The sequence below is a fragment of the Gouania willdenowi genome, chromosome 18, assembly GCF_900634775.1.
Source record: "Gouania willdenowi chromosome 18, fGouWil2.1, whole genome shotgun sequence".
In the NCBI taxonomy this organism is placed as follows: Eukaryota; Metazoa; Chordata; class Actinopteri; order Blenniiformes; family Gobiesocidae; genus Gouania; species Gouania willdenowi.
In genome coordinates, this window is record NC_041061.1 from 10149360 (window position 1) to 10166970 (window position 17611).

The window sequence follows — 17611 nt, forward strand, 5'->3', positions numbered from 1 at the left end:
GATGGCAAAAAAAATACAGTGTTGAAGATGCTTTGAAAAGGATTATGGATGAGAATTCAAGTCCATGCATGGAGCAGCTAGAGGACGATGTTGATGATGATGAGGAGGAGGAGGAAGAGGAAAACCCAGATAGTAGTGATGATGATGAAAGCCCGATGTGAGAAAGGATGCCCTGGATCATTTCCCAACATGGGAAACCCGACAAAAATGCAAGCACTGCACAGGCCACTTTACCCATGTGTACAGAGTGCATCTTTGCCTGAACAAGGACAGAAACTTTTTCAAGCCTACCACCAAACTCATATATGGAAAATGATATTTTAAAATGTTTTTGTTTGTTCAGAGGGACCAATAAAGGCTCCAAGTTCAAAGAATTGGAATTTTCTGTCAATTGTTTAATGGTTTGGGCTTTACAGGGTTTTTAAAGCCACAGGGCAGCGGCTGAACTGTCTTTTGATTAAGTTGGCCAATCACGTTTGCTCACAGCGTCACTGTGTTTGGGGTCACCCAGCCCAAAAGACACATGTACTCCCCTTTCAGATTTAACACAGCAAGCCTGCTCAAAACTTTACTTGTGACTATAGCTAGATTAAACTACACTGAGGAAAAAGTCCAACTCTTGTCATCTGTCCTCAAGCTGTTCAATTAAAGATTGAAAAAAAGGCAGAGAAAAACCTCACAAATCTAGCAAAATATCTAGCATAAATCACAATTTATACACAACACATGTTACACACAATGAAGCATTCATATCAAACTCCATCCCTAAAATTGAAGCTGTGTCTCTCCTGTTGCTTCTTCCATCCAGTGTCTGGTGCTGATTTCTTCAGCTTTCAGGGATCTGAACCCTATCCTCCTGGTTCTTCCTTTCAGACTCAATGGTTGCTATGAAGCCCTAGAAGGTGGCAACACTGCAGAGGCTCTGATCGACTTCACTGGTGGAGTGTCGGAGCCTCTCAGCCTGGATCAGGAGACCCTCGCCCTAAACGCTGACCACAGGAAGGCCTTCTTTCAGACTCTAGCCAAAGACCACGAGCGTAAATCTCTGATCACCTGCTCCATCCGGGTAGGACGATCCGTTCTTTGGATCCCAACACACTTCCACTGGTGAAACAGTCTAAAGTATGTTTGACTTCTCCCAGCCTGCAGAGGGGGAGACTGTGGAGTCAGTGTTAGACTGTGGCCTTGTGCGAGGACATGCCTATGGCATTACTGCAGTGAAGAAGGTGAGGCTCGTGAAGACGGGGTCATCTCGTCACTTCATGGTCCGCATGAGGAACCCGTGGGGAACCACAGATTGGAAGGGAGCTTGGAGTCAGAGGTGGGGCTTCTTTCTCTCACCCAGTAGTTGACCAGGGAAGGTTTTGTAAGATTCAATGCTTGAGTTGAATCATTATTAGGGAACACAATCACACACACACTCAGCATCAAAAAAGGGGGTCAACAGAGAGGTGAGGACAATGATTCTTGAAACAGGAGACAGAAGAGAACAAAAGGCCTAGGTCATGCTTCTGGTTATCACTCAACAATCAAATGGTGTTGGTGATCACAAGACCAGCAACAGGTGAAGAAGTGGGGGGATTAAACCCTCGCCCCTGGACCCCCAGAAGAACAGAGAAGACAGATAAACAAGGGTGTCAGACAGAGTAACATGTCTTTACATCTGGAGCAGTCTGCTGCAAAGGAAGCTGAGAACCTCGATCGAGCTGTAACTTTGCATGTATCAGGGTGATTGATTACAACATGAATCAGGGTTATTGATTACAACATGTATCAGGGTGATTGATTACAACATGTATCAGGGTTATTGATTACAACATGTATCAGGGTTATTGATTACAACATGTATCAGGGTTATTGACTATGTTAATAAATCTAGTCATCTGTGTGAGGTGATGAAAGAAAGAAATTCACTGACGTCCAGGTCATTTGAAACATCAGCATTAAAATATCTACGCTGACGTTTCCACAAGTTGCAGCAAAACAATTTTCAATCAGTTTTTCAATCAGTGGTTTGAAAGACGTTGCTCGCCCCCTGCAGGTCAGAGCAGTGGAAGCAGATGAGTCGAGCAGAGAGAGAGAAGATGGGACTCGTCGTTCGTGACGTCGGCGAGTTCTGGTGAGTTTTTAAAACAACGTTATGACTAGGATATAGGTTATGTGTTGATGGAATGGTAACTTAGGGTGACCATACACCCAGATTTACCCAGTCATGTCCTCTTTTCACAGTACGAACCGTCTGGGCGGATTTGACAAACTCATGAAAATGTCCGTGTTTTCCCAGGAGCTCTGAACGCATCTAGGTTTTTTTTTTTTAAAAAAAAAAAAGCAACTCCAATTACATTTGCTCTATCTGAGAAATTTCAGCAGTTTCTGAAAGCTAAGAAGTTGCTCTTTACAGCCAGTGTCATGTTATTACGGTAGTTTTACCCACATGTGATGGAATCATTAAAGATGTCGCTTTGTTTTGACGAAATGGTCACACACGAGGAAAAGATTTAATTTCGAGGAGATGTTTCTCATTGTTTCAATGAATGAGAGATTTTAAGAAGGTATACATGAGATTTTTCAAGGACAGATTGTAATAAGTCATAATAAAGGAGATTGACTTCAGTCTTCATGTAGTTGTTCTAAAGAGATAAATGGAGTTTTAAACCTTATGGACAATAACAACTTATTTACCTACTATATTGTATTTTGCCGTTACAAGGTAGATTCACGAAAACGTCAAGTACTTTCAGTATGTTGACGTCAACCCAAGTGTCCTCTTTTTTAAAAGTCAAAATATGGTCACCCTAGATATCTGCTCTTGTTCTCTCTCAGGATGGACTTTCGGGACTTCTGTCACTTCTTCACGGACGTGGTGGTTTGCCGCCTGGTGGAAAAAACTCAGCTGTGGCCGCGCCGTCACTGGAAAGAATCCCAGTGCTTTGGAGAGTGGACTCCAGCTCCCAGAGACCCCGGAGCAGCTCCAGAGGCCACCCGTCACACTACCTGTGCACTCAGTGTGGATAGTAAAAGCACACCCACACCTGTGGGGTCACAGCGGCGAGGGAACAGGAAGGAAGCTCGCCTCGGAGAGAGTCAACTGGGAGGAGCTAAAAGTGGAGGATGCTATTCTAATGGGAGCACTGGGAAAGTGTCAGAGGAGGCTGGAGGAGAGAGGATGGGAGACTGGGAGGCTCAGATGGACAAAAGGAGTCGATGTGGGGGATGCATCAACCACAGGGACACTTTCCTGCACAATCCACAGGTAGTGATGATGTGGAAATCTGCCTTTGATGGAGCCGTGTACAGAATAATCTGTTTTTTTTTTTTGTTTGTTTTTAGTTCATGTTGGAGGTTCGAGGGAAAGAGGAGGAGTTGCTGATGTGTCTGCAGCAGGAAGACAGGAGGATGTGGAGGAAAACCGGAAGTGGAGAAAACCTGCCCATTGGATTTGAAGTGCTCAGGGTAAGAGAGTCGCATGTTGTTGTTCTGACTATAAGGGCAACATTTTAATTAGGGGCACATTTGGAACTTAAAGGTTGCAGGAACTCACTTAATTCTCCATGTTAGCAGTGCTGAATTCTTCCTAGTGTTTGTTTAACATGGGGTTGAATGATGAAGGTCTTTCCACTCTGGAAAGGACAACATAAAAGTGGATCACAGCTAAAGGTGTAAGAAAAGATTCAGCAATATATCACAATATATCACTGCGCGATGATGGTATTGATCATGCAACATTTTAGGGTTACATGAGCATTAATGTTGCTGCACTGCCTTAATATTCACAATTACATCATTTTGCCAGAAGCTTTTCCCAAAAAAGGGTGTTTTCTGGCCCTTGAGACCAAACGGGGCTGAGTTGGGGGTGGTCGTTATCAAATTGTGATGGACCAAGGTATAAAATAACAAGAAAAAAAGGTAGCAAAAAACATCCTGAGTAGTGGACCTGGCTCCTGGTCTTAAGGAGGAAGTAAATACAGAGTGTGTGTGTGTGTGTGTGCTGCTGCTGCTGCTGCTGCTTGTCCTTCAGGTGGAGGTGAACCGCTGCAACAGGGTGCAGTGTGTGGTGGAGCAGGCTGCTAGCTCCGTCTACATGGACTCCCGCAGTGTGACTCTGAGGTCAACCCTTCCTCCAGGACGATACGTGGTGCTGCCCACCACCTTCCTGCCTGGTTCCACCGGACACTTCCTGCTGCGTCTTTTCTCCCATTCCCATGTTAGACTCAGGTTAGTGATGAGATGCACCAAGTATAGCTAAATTTATGAACTCTAAAAAAGTGCCATGTGGGAAACAACATATTAGGTAGAAACCCCAACCTGAACCCAAGAAAGTGGCGTCGATCAGAAATGGCACGACAACGAACATATGGATTATGTTCAATGAGCCATGAAATGGTCATAAGAAAAATAAAAAATATTACAAAAAAAAAAGAATTTACTCAGTAACGATTAGGTGTAGAAATGGAACAAATTACTTTACGTCTTAAAACGTACTAAAGTATCAGTACCCATTAGTGGTGTGCATTGCCATGACACAATACAATATATATCTTGAAACTAAACAATACAATATACATTGTGATATATCGCAATATCAGTAATTACAAATTTTACCTTTACAAGTACAAAATGGTATGAAATAAATAACTTTTTTTAAAACTTGCGAGAACAAGTGAATGGCATTTACTGTAATTCAAGTTTCAATATAAATAACAAGTGGTATGTTTATCAAACGGTCAAATTACATTTTACCACAAAAAGGTAACAGAGTGGAAAGACCTTCATTATTTTACTCTAGTGTCCATAAAAGCAACTTATCTATAGTAATGTGAGTACTTGTAATCCATTACTTTCACCTCTGGATGCTTGTACTCTAAGGTTGGTTTTTTAAATATATATATACATGATGTTCATTGATGTACGTTACGTTTCCATGCAGGGAGCTGAGAGAGGACTTGCCCCCTCCCTCTGTGCTCCAGTGTCTCCTCCCTCAGCCCACAGTAGTGACCACCGTACACCTCTGCAGGGCGTCAGGACTCCACCCTCCTAAACACACAGGTGGCACCACAACCTATCTGGACGTTTAGGTTACAACCAAGTGTTTATGGTTCTTCTGTCTCGTTCCACACAGCTCCAGATGTTTACGCTGTGGTTCGCTGCGAGAGCGATAGCATCAGGACCCGAGTGTTTGAAAAGGAAGGAAACCCAGAGTTTAACCTCCGAACCATCTTCTACAGACGATACCCTGACACACACATCTCTATCAAGGTTAGACTCACTGTCTCACTCTGTACTATACACTACAAACTCAATGAGTATATACTGTCTACTATATAGTAAGAGTATGACCTGGAGCACACTGAGGATAAATATCTCTGTTGATTCTCCATCTTTGAAAGTTCTGAAAGAATTTTCAGTGAGAAAGTGACCAAGTAGAATATCAACATGTGCTCATTTGATCCATAAAACTCGTAAATACACATTTCATTGCGAGATTTCGGAGATTTTCAGAAACCTGCCATTGTGCTACTGACAAAACTTCCGGTTAACTTCAAAACAAGAGCCCTTTTTACAAAAGAGTTAAAAATGAATAGAAGACAAGAAGAAATGCTTTTGTTTTGAAAACGAGATGTTTGACTTTTAACTTGAAGCTGGTCCCATCACGATTTTACATTCCGCTCACAATGCATCATGGGACTGTTGAGTACGACTAGTGTGCCCAAAGTGCATACTTAAACAATGTCCTGATATAGTATACATCTGGGTATTTCTTGCATACTCAATCTTTTCATACCATCTAATGTAAACACACAACATACTCATTTTGATGTCAAACTTAATATGAGTAGTACGTTATGATGACATTTCGATCACAGCCACAGTCTAAGTCAAACTCAAGGCCCGGGGACCAAATCTGGCCCTTTAGGCCAGTTGTTCCCAAACTGGGGTACGTGTACCTCTAGGGGTATGTGAACACCTCTCGGGAGGTACACAGAAACATTTCTCATTTAAACGTTTTCGCATTATAGATTTTTTTTACATGCACATAGACTTTTTTTTCCATCCATCAACCATAATTTGTGGCACAATTCTTTAAAATACACCAAAAGGTGAAATTCAAATTCTAAAATGAGCAAAACATCAGAATAAATGACTAAAAAGGCCTAAATTCAAGGTTAATGTTGGACGAGACACAGAAACGAGTTTAGATGAGCCTGCAGACACACATAAATCATGTATAACATGAGCTAAGGGGTACATGTGATAAGAAATAAAGGCTAAGGGGTTCATGTGATAAGAAATAAAGGCTAAGGGGTACATGTGATAAGAAATAAAGGCTAAGGGGTACATGTGATTAGAAATAAAGGCTAAGGGGTTCATGGGGCAATACAGTTTTGGAAACACTGCTTCAGACCATCCAATTCAGCGCGCAGGAGAAAGTAAAGAAAGAAAAAACATGAATTATTGTGTAAATTACCAAATAACTCAGTTGTAGATATCTGAATACACTAATTCAATGAAACGTCACAATATTTGGAGGGTTGCGATTTTTCCACGCTTTTTTATCACATGACTGCATTCATTTTACGTCTCAACTTGTTCAAAGGACTCAATTTCCCTGAAATTATTTCTCATAATTTCTCTAAATGAAATAAAAATTTGTCACAAAATCCGTTAAAATTTAAATAAAAAATGTAATTATTGCTTGGGTATTGTTGACGCCTTACATACGTTATGTATCGTTTATACGTCGAAGTGCAAACTGGGGAAATTAGTGTTGAAATTGCTCGTCTTCCTGCCTAAAATCTGCAGCTCACCTTAGGTCAAACTACTTAATGTCCTTCCTTGTGTGTGTGTGTGTGTGTGTGTGTGTGTGTGTGTGTAGCTGTGGAGCAGAGGAATGCTGTGGGATTCTCTCCTCGGTGAGGCTCGACTCCAGACGTCCGAGTCTGAGAAGAACCAGAACCACGTGATGGACCTGAGAGGAGAACGACGTCCATCGGGATCCAGAGCGTGTGTGTACGTGGAGACGTCCTCCAGCGTCTGCCTCCAGGACCTCTGACCACAGAGGTGGAGCACACGTTTCAATGAACTAATGCACAATTTATTAGAAACAAATTGCGTTGAAGGGAAGTTAAACCATGACGAGGTCTTTAGCATTAACGTGTGTAAATCTGCAGGTCAGATTTACATGTTGTTTACTCCTTTGCTAAAACGTCACTCTTCTTCTCCATGCGTGTTTGGATGTGGTTTAATATATTCTGATTTTTTCCTATGAATACATTTTCAACGTTAGGTAAAAAATAAAAAATAAATTATCAATAACTGTCTGAATTGTGTGTTTTTGTGTCTCATTTCTTGCACAAATGAATTGTTATACTGATTTAAGAATTTTAGGTTTAGGGTAAATAAACACAAATGGAAAAAAATATTCTTAGGTTTTTCCACCTAAAACTAGCATCCAATAATATTCTTATTCAAAAACAATTTTTTCAGATTTATTTTGTGAATAATATATTTTAAAGTTATTAAATATTATTAAAAATGATTATTTCTTGCCATTTACTTCATGTCTTTCCTTTCTACTTTTACTTAGTTAATTTAGTTTATTTGGTTATTTATAAAATTGTGAAATAAAGATGTAAAATAAAAAAAAGATTTTAAATGTTCTTTATATTTCAATTTCAAAAATTTTAAATACATTTATTTATTTTATAATTAATTCGAAATTGTAATACATGAAAAAAGTAAATAAAAAAACATATTTTTGTATTAATATAAGTATTACAATAGGATAATGTATTATGTGTATTATGATGATAATGTGATCATTATTATGCTTATTTAAAAACTATTTAAAATGCTTATTTAAAAATAATCACATTTTATTTGTTTTCATGCAGCTTTGTTCTTTGGTTTTTCATTATTTTTTTTAACCATCTCTGACGTCACACCGCTTTTAAAGTGATGGTAATACTGGGTCAGTGCTGATATAGCTCCAGTTTGTTAGAACTGTGGGTCATTTTTGGGTTTTTGTGTACTTTTGTTTTCAATTTCTGTAATTTTGGATATTTTCTCGAGTCGTTTTGTGTATTTTTGTTGTCGTTTTGTGATGTTTGGTGTAATTTTGGTCGTTTTGTTAATTTTTGTCATAATTTTGTGTGTTTTTCTTGTCTTTTACTGGATTTACCTGCAATGCTGTAATTATTTGTATTTTTTTAATGTATTCTTGCTTTCCTTGTGGGTATTTTTTCTGTAAAATGTATGTTTTTTGGAGTCATATTGTGTATTTTGCTGTCATTGAGTGTTTTTTGTAGTGATTTTTGTGCATTGCTGTTGTCGTTTTTACCTGTTTGTTAGTACTGTGGGCTTGCCTAGTCATGTTTTGTGTTTTTCTTGTCTTTTTCTGTACTTTTGTTGTCATTTTCTGTCATTTAGTATATTTTTCTTGTCGTTTTGTGTTGATTGGTTTAATTTTGTGTATTATTGTTGTCGTTTTGTTGTTGTTTTTTTTTTTTTTGGTAGTAATTTTGTGTGTTTTGTGTGTTTTTCTTGTCTTTTACTGTGTTTTCCTGCTATGTTGTAATTCTTTGTGTGATCCCATGATCACAGCAGCTTTTATTCCACCTTGGAGTAAATATAACAGTGTTTGATAATTACCATGTGCAAATTTTTTTTTTTTTTTTTTTTTTTTTTAAAGTCAACAAACTTCCAAGCAGCTGACCGCGTGAACGCGCGTGCCTTTCCCCCGTGGCGGCGGCGGCGCGCCCCGCCCCAGTAGGAGCAGCAGGAGGTGCGTCAGTCACTGAGAGACAGACACACAGAGACAGACAGGAGGGAGACTGACAACATAAAGGTAAGAAGCTCACACTGAGCCCCTCGGACTGAAGGGTTTGATAAGCGGACACTCAGCAGCTGCTCTCAGCGCGTTGTTTACGCGCTGATTCCATGATCGGACAGTGGGTATCGGACGGTGTGAGCTGAAGGCGCGGCCGGAGGTTGAGAATCTTTACCTGGGCAGGTTTGACTGCATTCGTTCAACAGTCACTCAGAATAAGTTAGTCACCTCCATTCACGCTCTGCTTGCACGTACACGCATTAAAAATAACAACACACACACACACACACACACACTGTTTAACAGGTTTGCACCAAAAAGTCCAATTTAATTTCCCCAAACTTAAAAAAAAAGTAAAATAACTTAAGTTGTTGCAGCTGTTAAACATACTTGTAGACACGCCTTGTCTGATTCATCTGTTATTATTAATGTGTGCTGCTAAAACAGGTACGAAAGGTGTGCTGAGGTATCTGCTGCTGAGAGTTGGGGCTTTATTGGAAGTTCCAGAAACTGTGGCTGCATTCAAAATGTATGATACACTACAAACTCAATGAGTACATACTGTATACTATATACTATAAGTATGGTTAGGATGATGAGCGTTCCCACTGAAGCGTACTTCAAAGTTTCCCAAGATGCATTTCAAACCTACAACGACAAAAAACCTGAATCGCGCTGATGCTAAATATCTCTGTTGATTCTCCACCTTTGAAAGTTGTGAAAACATTTTAAGTGAGAAAAGAAACCACGTAGAATATCAACATGTGATCATTTGATCCATAAAACTTGCAGAAAACACATTTCACGCCGACATTTCGGAGTCTCACCATTGTTCGACTGACAAAACATCTGGTTGACTTCAAAACAAGAGCGCTATTTACAAAAGCGTTAAAAAAAAAAAAAAAACTAATGGAAGACAAGAAGAGATGGTTTTATTTTGAAAAGCGGATGTTTGACCTTTAGCTTGAAGCCGTTTCAGCCAGGACGATTTCATGTTACGCTCGCAATGCATCATGGGGCGGTTGAGTATGACTAGTGTGCCCGCCGTGCATACTTAAAAAATGTCCCCATATACTGTAATATACATCTGGTCATTTCTCGCGTACTCAGTCTTTTCATATGATCTAATGTGATTCACTACATACTACGTTAGTATCAACACAGCCTGTTTGTGTCGTTTATCAAACTTTCTCTGCTCTAAAAGACGGACGCCCATCTTTCCCACTTTTCAACCCACAATGCATCGTTGTAAATGGTTTCAAATCTACAGCTGTTGTTTTAGGCAAGGGTTCTCAACCTTGGGGTCAGCACCCCGTTTGGGGTCGCCAGATGCCTTCAAGAAAGGAAAAGAAAAGAATGTTTTAGAACAATTTGAGCTCTTTTTTGCTTATTTTTACACTTTTTATGCCACTAAACAAAACTTGCCATTTTTTTTTTGCTTCTCTTAAAGCATTTTTTTTCCTACATTACTTCCATTTCTGCCACTTCTCCATCATATTTCAATGCCTTTTCTACACATTTTTTCCACTTTCAAGATATTTTCAGCACTTTTTTCCCTCCTTATGTTGCATATGTTGACCCATTGTTTTTTTTTACCATTGTTTTGACCTTTTTTCACCATATTTTGTGTTTTTTTTTTTTGTTTTTTTTGCCATTTTAACCACATTCACGGTTTGTCATGCATTATTTGCCCATTTAAACTAATTCCTACTTTAATTGACACTTTGAACCCTTTTTTTTCTACTTTTTCTGCAATTTTCCAAACCCACTTTGTATGTTTGTGTTTGAAAAAGGCACTATTTGCTCTGCAAGGTGGAATTGACATGTTCTCCTAGTCTGTGTCCAAATAGTCCCTCCTATTTCCTTTCCTATCCACTATTCTTTAACCCCCTGAAGGGTTTAAGTGGTGGCCATGATAAAGGGGTGTTCAAATGTTCTTTAAGCTGAGGAAAGGAGACGCGGCTGTCGGATTATTACGTCACTTAGTGGAAGGGCGTCTGATCGACAAAACAAGCGTGATCACCTTTTCCTAACTCCTTTCCTTAACCCCGTGACGTCATCCACAGGGTTATGGAAAAGTGGATAGGAAAGGAGATAGGAGGGACTATTCGGACGCAGCCCTATGGAGTGTGCATGGGTAACATTAGGTTGTTAATGCAGGTCAGCTGGAGATTTGTAGAGAAATACCATTATTTTCCCGTCAACGTTTGTTAAATTTGAACCTTAGAGCTGTCTGTTTGTCATGAAGGTGGTTTGGGATGTTTTCCAAAGTAAATTGAATATTCAAACAAGCCACGTGGTTTGTGTAAGTTAGAGGGTTTAGATGTCATGGTGCATTGTGGGAAATGTAGTGTTGTCTTCTTTTGAAAATGAAAACCAACTTGCTGGAATTACTACGCGGAAATCAAAGAAACATTAAAGCGATCAGCACACGCCCATGAAGAAGACTAGCAGATTTCCAAATTTCTTGAAAAAAGTTTGTCTGTATAAATGAAACCTTAACATAGTAATGTAGTATTTTTACTGTCATTTTGTGTATTGTTGTTGTTGCTCTGTTTTTACAGTACTTTTGTGTATATTTGTTGGTGTTTTTACAGTGATTGTGTGTTTTCTTGTTTTACAGTCATATTGTTTATTTTTGTTGTCAGTTTGTGTTTTTGCTGTAATTTTGTTGTCATTTTGCAGTTTTTTCACTTGAATTTTCTGTATCTTTGCTGTATTTTTGTGTTTTTAACAGTAATTTGTTGTATTTATGTTGTCTCTGTTGTGTTTTTTACAGTCATTTGATGTCTTTTTTGATATTTTACAGTAATTTTGTGTATTTTTCTTGTTGCTCATTTTTTTTTTTTTAACAGTACTTTTGTGTGATTTTGTTGGTGTTTTGTTTGTCTTCATGGTGTCATTTTAGTGACTTTTTGAATCATTACAACCAATCAGAGGGCTGGGTTTGGTTTGCTACTTCATTTCCTTAGGTCTACTAGTTTGTTATCACTGACATCAGATTTCCAAACTGGTTCCTCGTGTTATGAATGTTCAACGTTCACATATTTTGGAGCATAGTTGGTGGAATAAACGTGCATTCTTGTGCTACAGGTTAGAGTCCTCAGCACTGATCATGTCGGGCCCTCGGCTTATGCAACACATCCGACATCCTCCTCAGCTCCCAGTGCCAGTGCTAGGTGAGACCAGCTGTTGTGGCCATGCATTGTTTTGGAGATTTTATCCTCACTATTGTTGTCCATAAACTTTATTAGTGAGGATGCTTATGCTAGGTTAATGTTAATGCTAGGTTAATGTTAATGCTAGGTTATTGCTATTCTTAGGCTCATGCTTGGTTAATGCTAATGCTAGGTTATTGCTATTCTCAGGCTAATGCTTGGTTAATGCTAGTGCTAGGTTATTGCTATTTTTAGGCTCATGCTTGGTTATTGCTAATGCTAGGTTATTGCTATTCTTAGGCTAATGCTTGGTTAATGCTAATGCTAGGTTATTGCTATTCTTAGGCTAGTGCTTGGTTAATGCTAATGCTAGGTTATTCCTATTCTTAGGCTCATGCTTGGTTAATGCTAATGCTAGGTTATTGCTATTCTTAGGCTAATGCTTGGTTAATGCTAATGCTATGTTATTGCTATTCTTAGGCTAATGCTTGGTTAATGCTAATGCTAGGTTATTGCTATTCTTAGGCTAATGCTAGGTTATTGCTATTTTTAGGCTAATGTTTGGTTAATATTAATGCTAGGTTATTGCTAATGCTAATTATTCTAATGCTAGTTGATGTTAATGTTTATGCTAATACTAGCTAATGCTAATTTATTCCAATGCTATTTCATTTTAATGCTAATGCTAGGTTATTGCTAATCTTAGGTTAATGCTAATGCTAATTATTCTAATGCTAGTTGATGTTAATGTTTATGCTAATACTAGCTAATGATAATTTTTTCCAATGCTAGTTCATTTTAATGCTAATGCTAGGTTATTGCTATTCTTAGGCTAATGCTTGGTTAATGCTATTGCTAGGTTATTGTTAATCTTAGGTTAATGCTAATGCTAATTATTCTAATACTAGTTGATGTTAAAGCTAATGTTATTGTTAATGCTAATGTTTATGCTAATACTAGCTAATGCTAATTTATTCCAATGCTAGTTCATTTTAATGCTAATGCTAGTTAATGCAAATGTTTATGTTAATATAAATTTATGCTAATGCAAACCAATCCTTGTTAATGCTAATGCTCGCTAATGTTAATGATAATGCGAAAGCTAGCTAATGCACGTTAATGCTATAGATTATTGTTATTGCGAGGTTAATGCTAATGTTCAGTTAGTGTTAATGCTAGGTTAATGTTCTTGCTAGGTTAATGTTAATGCCTGTTAATGCTAGTTAATGCTAATTTATGCTAATGTTAATGCTATTGCAATAGGTTAGCTAATGCTAGTGTCAATGCTAACTTATGTTAATGTTAATGCTATTGCAATAGGTTAGCTAATGCTAGTGTTAATGCTAACTTATGCTAATGTTCATGCTATTGCAATAGGTTAGTTAATGCTAGTGTTAATGCTAACTTATTATAATGCTAGTTAATATTAATGCAAATGCTAGCTAATGCTAATATTATTGCTAGCTAATGCTAATATTATTGCTAGCTTATTTAATGCTAGTTGATGTTAATGCTAGCTAATGCTATTGCTAGCTAGTACAATTTAATGCTAATGCTAGCTAATGCTAGTTAATGTCAATGCTAGATAATGCTAATGTTTATGTTAATGCTAGTTAATGCTAGTTAATTTTAATGCTAGTTAATTTTAATCTGCTACAAATGCTAATGCAAATGATAGCTAATTCTCATGTTCATGCTACAGGTTATTGCTATTGCTAGGCTAAGGCTAATGTTAATGCAAGATTAATGTTCTTGCTCGGTTAATGTTATTTAATGCTAGTGCTTGCTAATGCTAGTTAATGCTAACTAATGATAATGTTAATGCTAACATATTTTAATGCGTGTTATTATTAATGCCAACTAATGCTATTGTTAATGCTAACTTATTTTAATGCTAGTTAATTTTAATGCTAGGCTAATTCAGAGCTAATGTTTTGAGCGAGCGGGTCGGAAAATGGAGAGATGGATCTTCTGAATTCCCTCACGCAGCGTACTGCGACGTGGGTCAGCACCTGCATCGTTACTTGCATTTATTTAGCAGGAAATGTAAATGTTCTGATATCACTTCTTATCAGTACAAACAACCCAACTGTGTGTTTTCTTGCAGCTTCTGTGAAGGTGGTTTTCAGCGCGATTCCCATCGCTCAGATTGCAATCGGTGAGTGCTGCTGCAGTAGTGATATTAGTCAGTGTGTGGTCAGTGGTCTGAAAAAGGTCTCCTCTGTGCTCCACAGGGTCTCTGTACCTGGGAGACTGTCCCAGGAACCAGCACATCCCAATCTACCTGATCGTGGTGGGAGTGTTTGGTTTGCTGCTCAATGCTCTGTCCTGTCTGCCCTGCACACGGGAGTCCAAAGAGGCTAATCCTAGTCCTCTGAGCCGAGTGTGCAGGGTGTGGAACACGCTCACGTCCTTCTTCCTCTTCTGCTGGTTCATCACAGGTGAGGGACGTGTAGCCCAGAAACGTCTATATTTTCACCTGCATTAGAAGCACTAGTCTTATCTAAACATCCACAAAAGTACAGTTTCTGTAATGAAGTGGGATTCTTTAGGGTTCACATCAGACATGAGCAACTTTTATCACAGCGGGGGGAACATAAATGTGATTGTATGATCCAAGCACCACATTATTAACATTCATGTCAGCATTTCAAATAATGACCAATGTGAGCATTAATACAGGAAAGAACAAAGTCTGGTGTGTTTGTGTTGTTATCTTGTGTATTTTTGTTGTCCTTTTTGTGTTTGTGTCAGTATTTTAGTTTATTCTTGTTGTCCTTTTATGTTTCTACTGTAATTCAGTGTTTTTGTTGTTATTTTGTATTTTGCACACTAATTTTATGTACGTTTCCTGTCTTTTTGTGTTTTTAACAGTACATATGTGTATTTTTATTTTCTTTTTTGAGTTTTCTACAGTAGTTTGATGAATTTTTGAATATTTTAAAGTACGTTTGTGTGTTCTTGTTGTCCCTTTGTGTTTTTTCTGTGAGTTTGTTGTCATTTTGTGGGGTTTTTTCATACTAATTGTATGTATGTCTGCTGTCTTTTTGTGTTTTTAATAGTAAATTTGTGTATTTTTGTTGTCTCTTTTGTGTTTATTGTCTTTTAGAATAATTTACTGTAATTTTGTGTATTTTTGTTGTCCTTTTGTGTTTTCACTGTAAATTTTATGTATTTTTCTTGTTGCTCTGTATTTTTACAGTGTATTATTGTTGCCCTTTTGGGGTTTGATTTTTTTAAGTCTTTTTTGCATTTTTTACAGTACATTTGTGTATTTTTGTTGTCTCTGTGTGTTTTCTACAGCAATTTCATGTCTTTTGGTTTTCTTTTTGTGTTTTTCTCAGTGATTTTGTGTATTTTCATTGTCGTTCTGTGTTTTTGCGAATTGTCTTATCCTTTTGTGTTTTACTGTCAGGCTTTGTTGGTGTGTCTTTCTCTGCAATTTTGTTGTCTTCTTGTAATGTTTTTATTTTTTTGTTGTTGTTGTCCATTTGTGTGTTTTTTGGAGTCATTTGATGTATTACACCAAAAAATATTATTTGTTTTATGATCACACTATTTGATGGAAAGGAAAAAAACAAAACAAATGTATTATCCTTTTAAAAAATCTGAAGTAATGCATTACAGCCACTAGATGGCGACCTCAATCAAACTTCTTGATACTACTACTTGAGATCTTTTTCTATTTCTAGGTTGATATAAACAAAGGTAAATGCAAACTGACTGAAAACACACATTCTTAACCTTCACAAAAACTGATAAATGCATGTAAGAAATACTGTTTTGCTGTATTATCTAATAATACTGGTGTTTTTTTTCCTTTAGGTAATGTGTGGATCTACTCCATTTATCAGCCTGAATACAACAGGAACACAACGGACATCAGTCTTTACTGCAATAAGACACTGTATCTGTTTGCGTTCTGGATCACCACCCTGATCTACATTCTGCTGGCCTTGGCCATGGTCGGCGCCTGCTGCGTCGTCATCTGCAAATTCCTGCTGGGAATCGCCGACCCCGACGACGTCTAGCAGAGAGACTTGCTGACTCAGCGCGGCGAGGAAAGGATCCCATTGGGGGCTGTTGGTTCTGGCATTGCTCCAGTCCACACGTACAATGCAAGACACGTGCACAGGTTGATGTGTAATCCGACACTTGTCATGACTCGCATTTCTGATTTATGTTTGCTTATGATTTTTTTTTTTTTTTTTTTTAAACCTGCGCAAAGACTGATGCATGACATGCCGTGTCACACATTGAGGGCAAACCTGATAGATTTATAGATTCCTCAACTCACTACAAAATAAGTGTAAGCTTTGACTTTCTTAAATAAGTAAAGAAAGTGCAGATTCCTTTGTTTTTTTTCTTGCATCTCTCCATGTTTGCCTTCAATCAGGCTCAGTGTCAAATCACCATAAAACACTACATTGTTGTACTTTCAAAAAGTTAAATATAAATTAAAATATTAATTTTCTTTTCTTCTTTGGATTGAAACAAACGTCGTACTGTAATCCAATATATGGTGTACTGTATATGATCAAAATAAAGATATCCAATAAAAAAAGGTCAGAATTGCAGATATTTGTTAGTTCTTCAGTGCCCCAGCAAGTTAATTTAGTCTTTTTTTTAATTATCAGTTAAGGTTTCATTTATTCAGACAACTTTTTCAGGAAATTGACTTTGATCTCCAGGCATGTTTCGACTGTCAAATGCCAGTCATCTTCAGAGGCTTCTGCTGATCGCTTTGATGTTTTCTTGACGTCCGCGGAAGACAAAAACATGAGGAGATCAAAGTCAATTTCCCAAAAGAATTTAAAAAAAAAAGAAACCTTAGCATATTATTCAAATAAAAACTTGCTGGTATTTTTACGCGGAAGTCAAAGAAACAACAAAGCGATCAGCAGACGCAGTCGAAACATGTCAGGAGATCAACATATTAGTTCTTAAGTGCTTCGCTCATTTATACGCGACTGAGCTGTGATGAGTTTGCCAGTTTTCATCAAGTTTGTTGAATTTCTCTCGTTAAATTTGACACTGTCAGTCTATATTTTTACTTAAACGGAACCTAAAAAAAATATGTCTGGGTGTGAATTGGTTCCATTTTGAGTTGTTAGGTACGTTTTTAGAACCTTCGATTTTCCATTCCTTTTCATAGTTTACACATCAGTGTACACATTTCTTTTTCATTTTATTGGTTGTTTCTAACCCATTATACTTCCGTAAACCATGCCATATGGGCTTAATACTGCCAGTGGAATAAAGTATTGTTATTTTCATATTTTTACAAAATGGAAATGCACCGCAACAAGCTGAGATCACGTGAGATTTTTTTTGCGAGATTTGATGTCCAGCCGTTTGCTATACTTGCTAAAGCTAAACATTAGAAACACCCGTTAACATGATGAGAATGTGTGATGTCGTCTTAAAACATGTTGATAGATAGTTGAAATGGTGAAATCCGTCCTATTGCGTCAGATTTGGTTCCAGAATTGACATTTCTGTCTCTGATTGAGTGTAAATTTCTATTTTGTTTAAAAAAAACCAATATTGCCTTTCCCAATTCTGTTTCAGGATGTGAATGCCGTATTTTTCATCTGTTTTCCGTGATCAAAAAGCCCTACATATA

General features: G+C 37.8%; 2 protein-coding genes across 3 annotated transcripts in view; both read left to right on the forward strand.

The window, feature by feature from the left end:
- LOC114480438 (calpain-5) overlaps window positions 1-7130 on the forward strand; it is a 36372-nt gene extending 29242 nt beyond the window's left edge. Inside the window, exons 7-15 of one of the 2 annotated variants that reach the window (XM_028474566.1) lie at window positions 874-1066; window positions 1143-1321; window positions 2042-2119; window positions 2824-3253; window positions 3331-3453; window positions 4019-4215; window positions 4928-5046; window positions 5120-5256; window positions 6875-7130. In XM_028474566.1, the coding sequence (XP_028330367.1) occupies window positions 874-1066; window positions 1143-1321; window positions 2042-2119; window positions 2824-3253; window positions 3331-3453; window positions 4019-4215; window positions 4928-5046; window positions 5120-5256; window positions 6875-7051 (1633 nt within the window). In that variant the 3' untranslated portion in view covers window positions 7052-7130. The remainder of the gene's footprint in view (window positions 1-873; window positions 1067-1142; window positions 1322-2041; window positions 2120-2823; window positions 3254-3330; window positions 3454-4018; window positions 4216-4927; window positions 5047-5119; window positions 5257-6874) is intronic. The other variant, XM_028474567.1, reaches the window with a different exon arrangement.
- A 1577-nt stretch (window positions 7131-8707) lies between these two features.
- LOC114480824 (uncharacterized) lies at window positions 8708-16603 on the forward strand. The gene is made up of 5 exons (XM_028475245.1): window positions 8708-8845; window positions 11921-12006; window positions 14093-14143; window positions 14220-14426; window positions 15811-16603. Exons 2-5 carry the CDS (start codon window positions 11943-11945, stop codon window positions 16014-16016), a joined length of 528 nt encoding a protein of 175 aa, XP_028331046.1. The 5' UTR covers window positions 8708-8845; window positions 11921-11942; the 3' UTR covers window positions 16017-16603.
- The last annotated feature ends 1008 nt before the right edge of the window (window positions 16604-17611 follow it).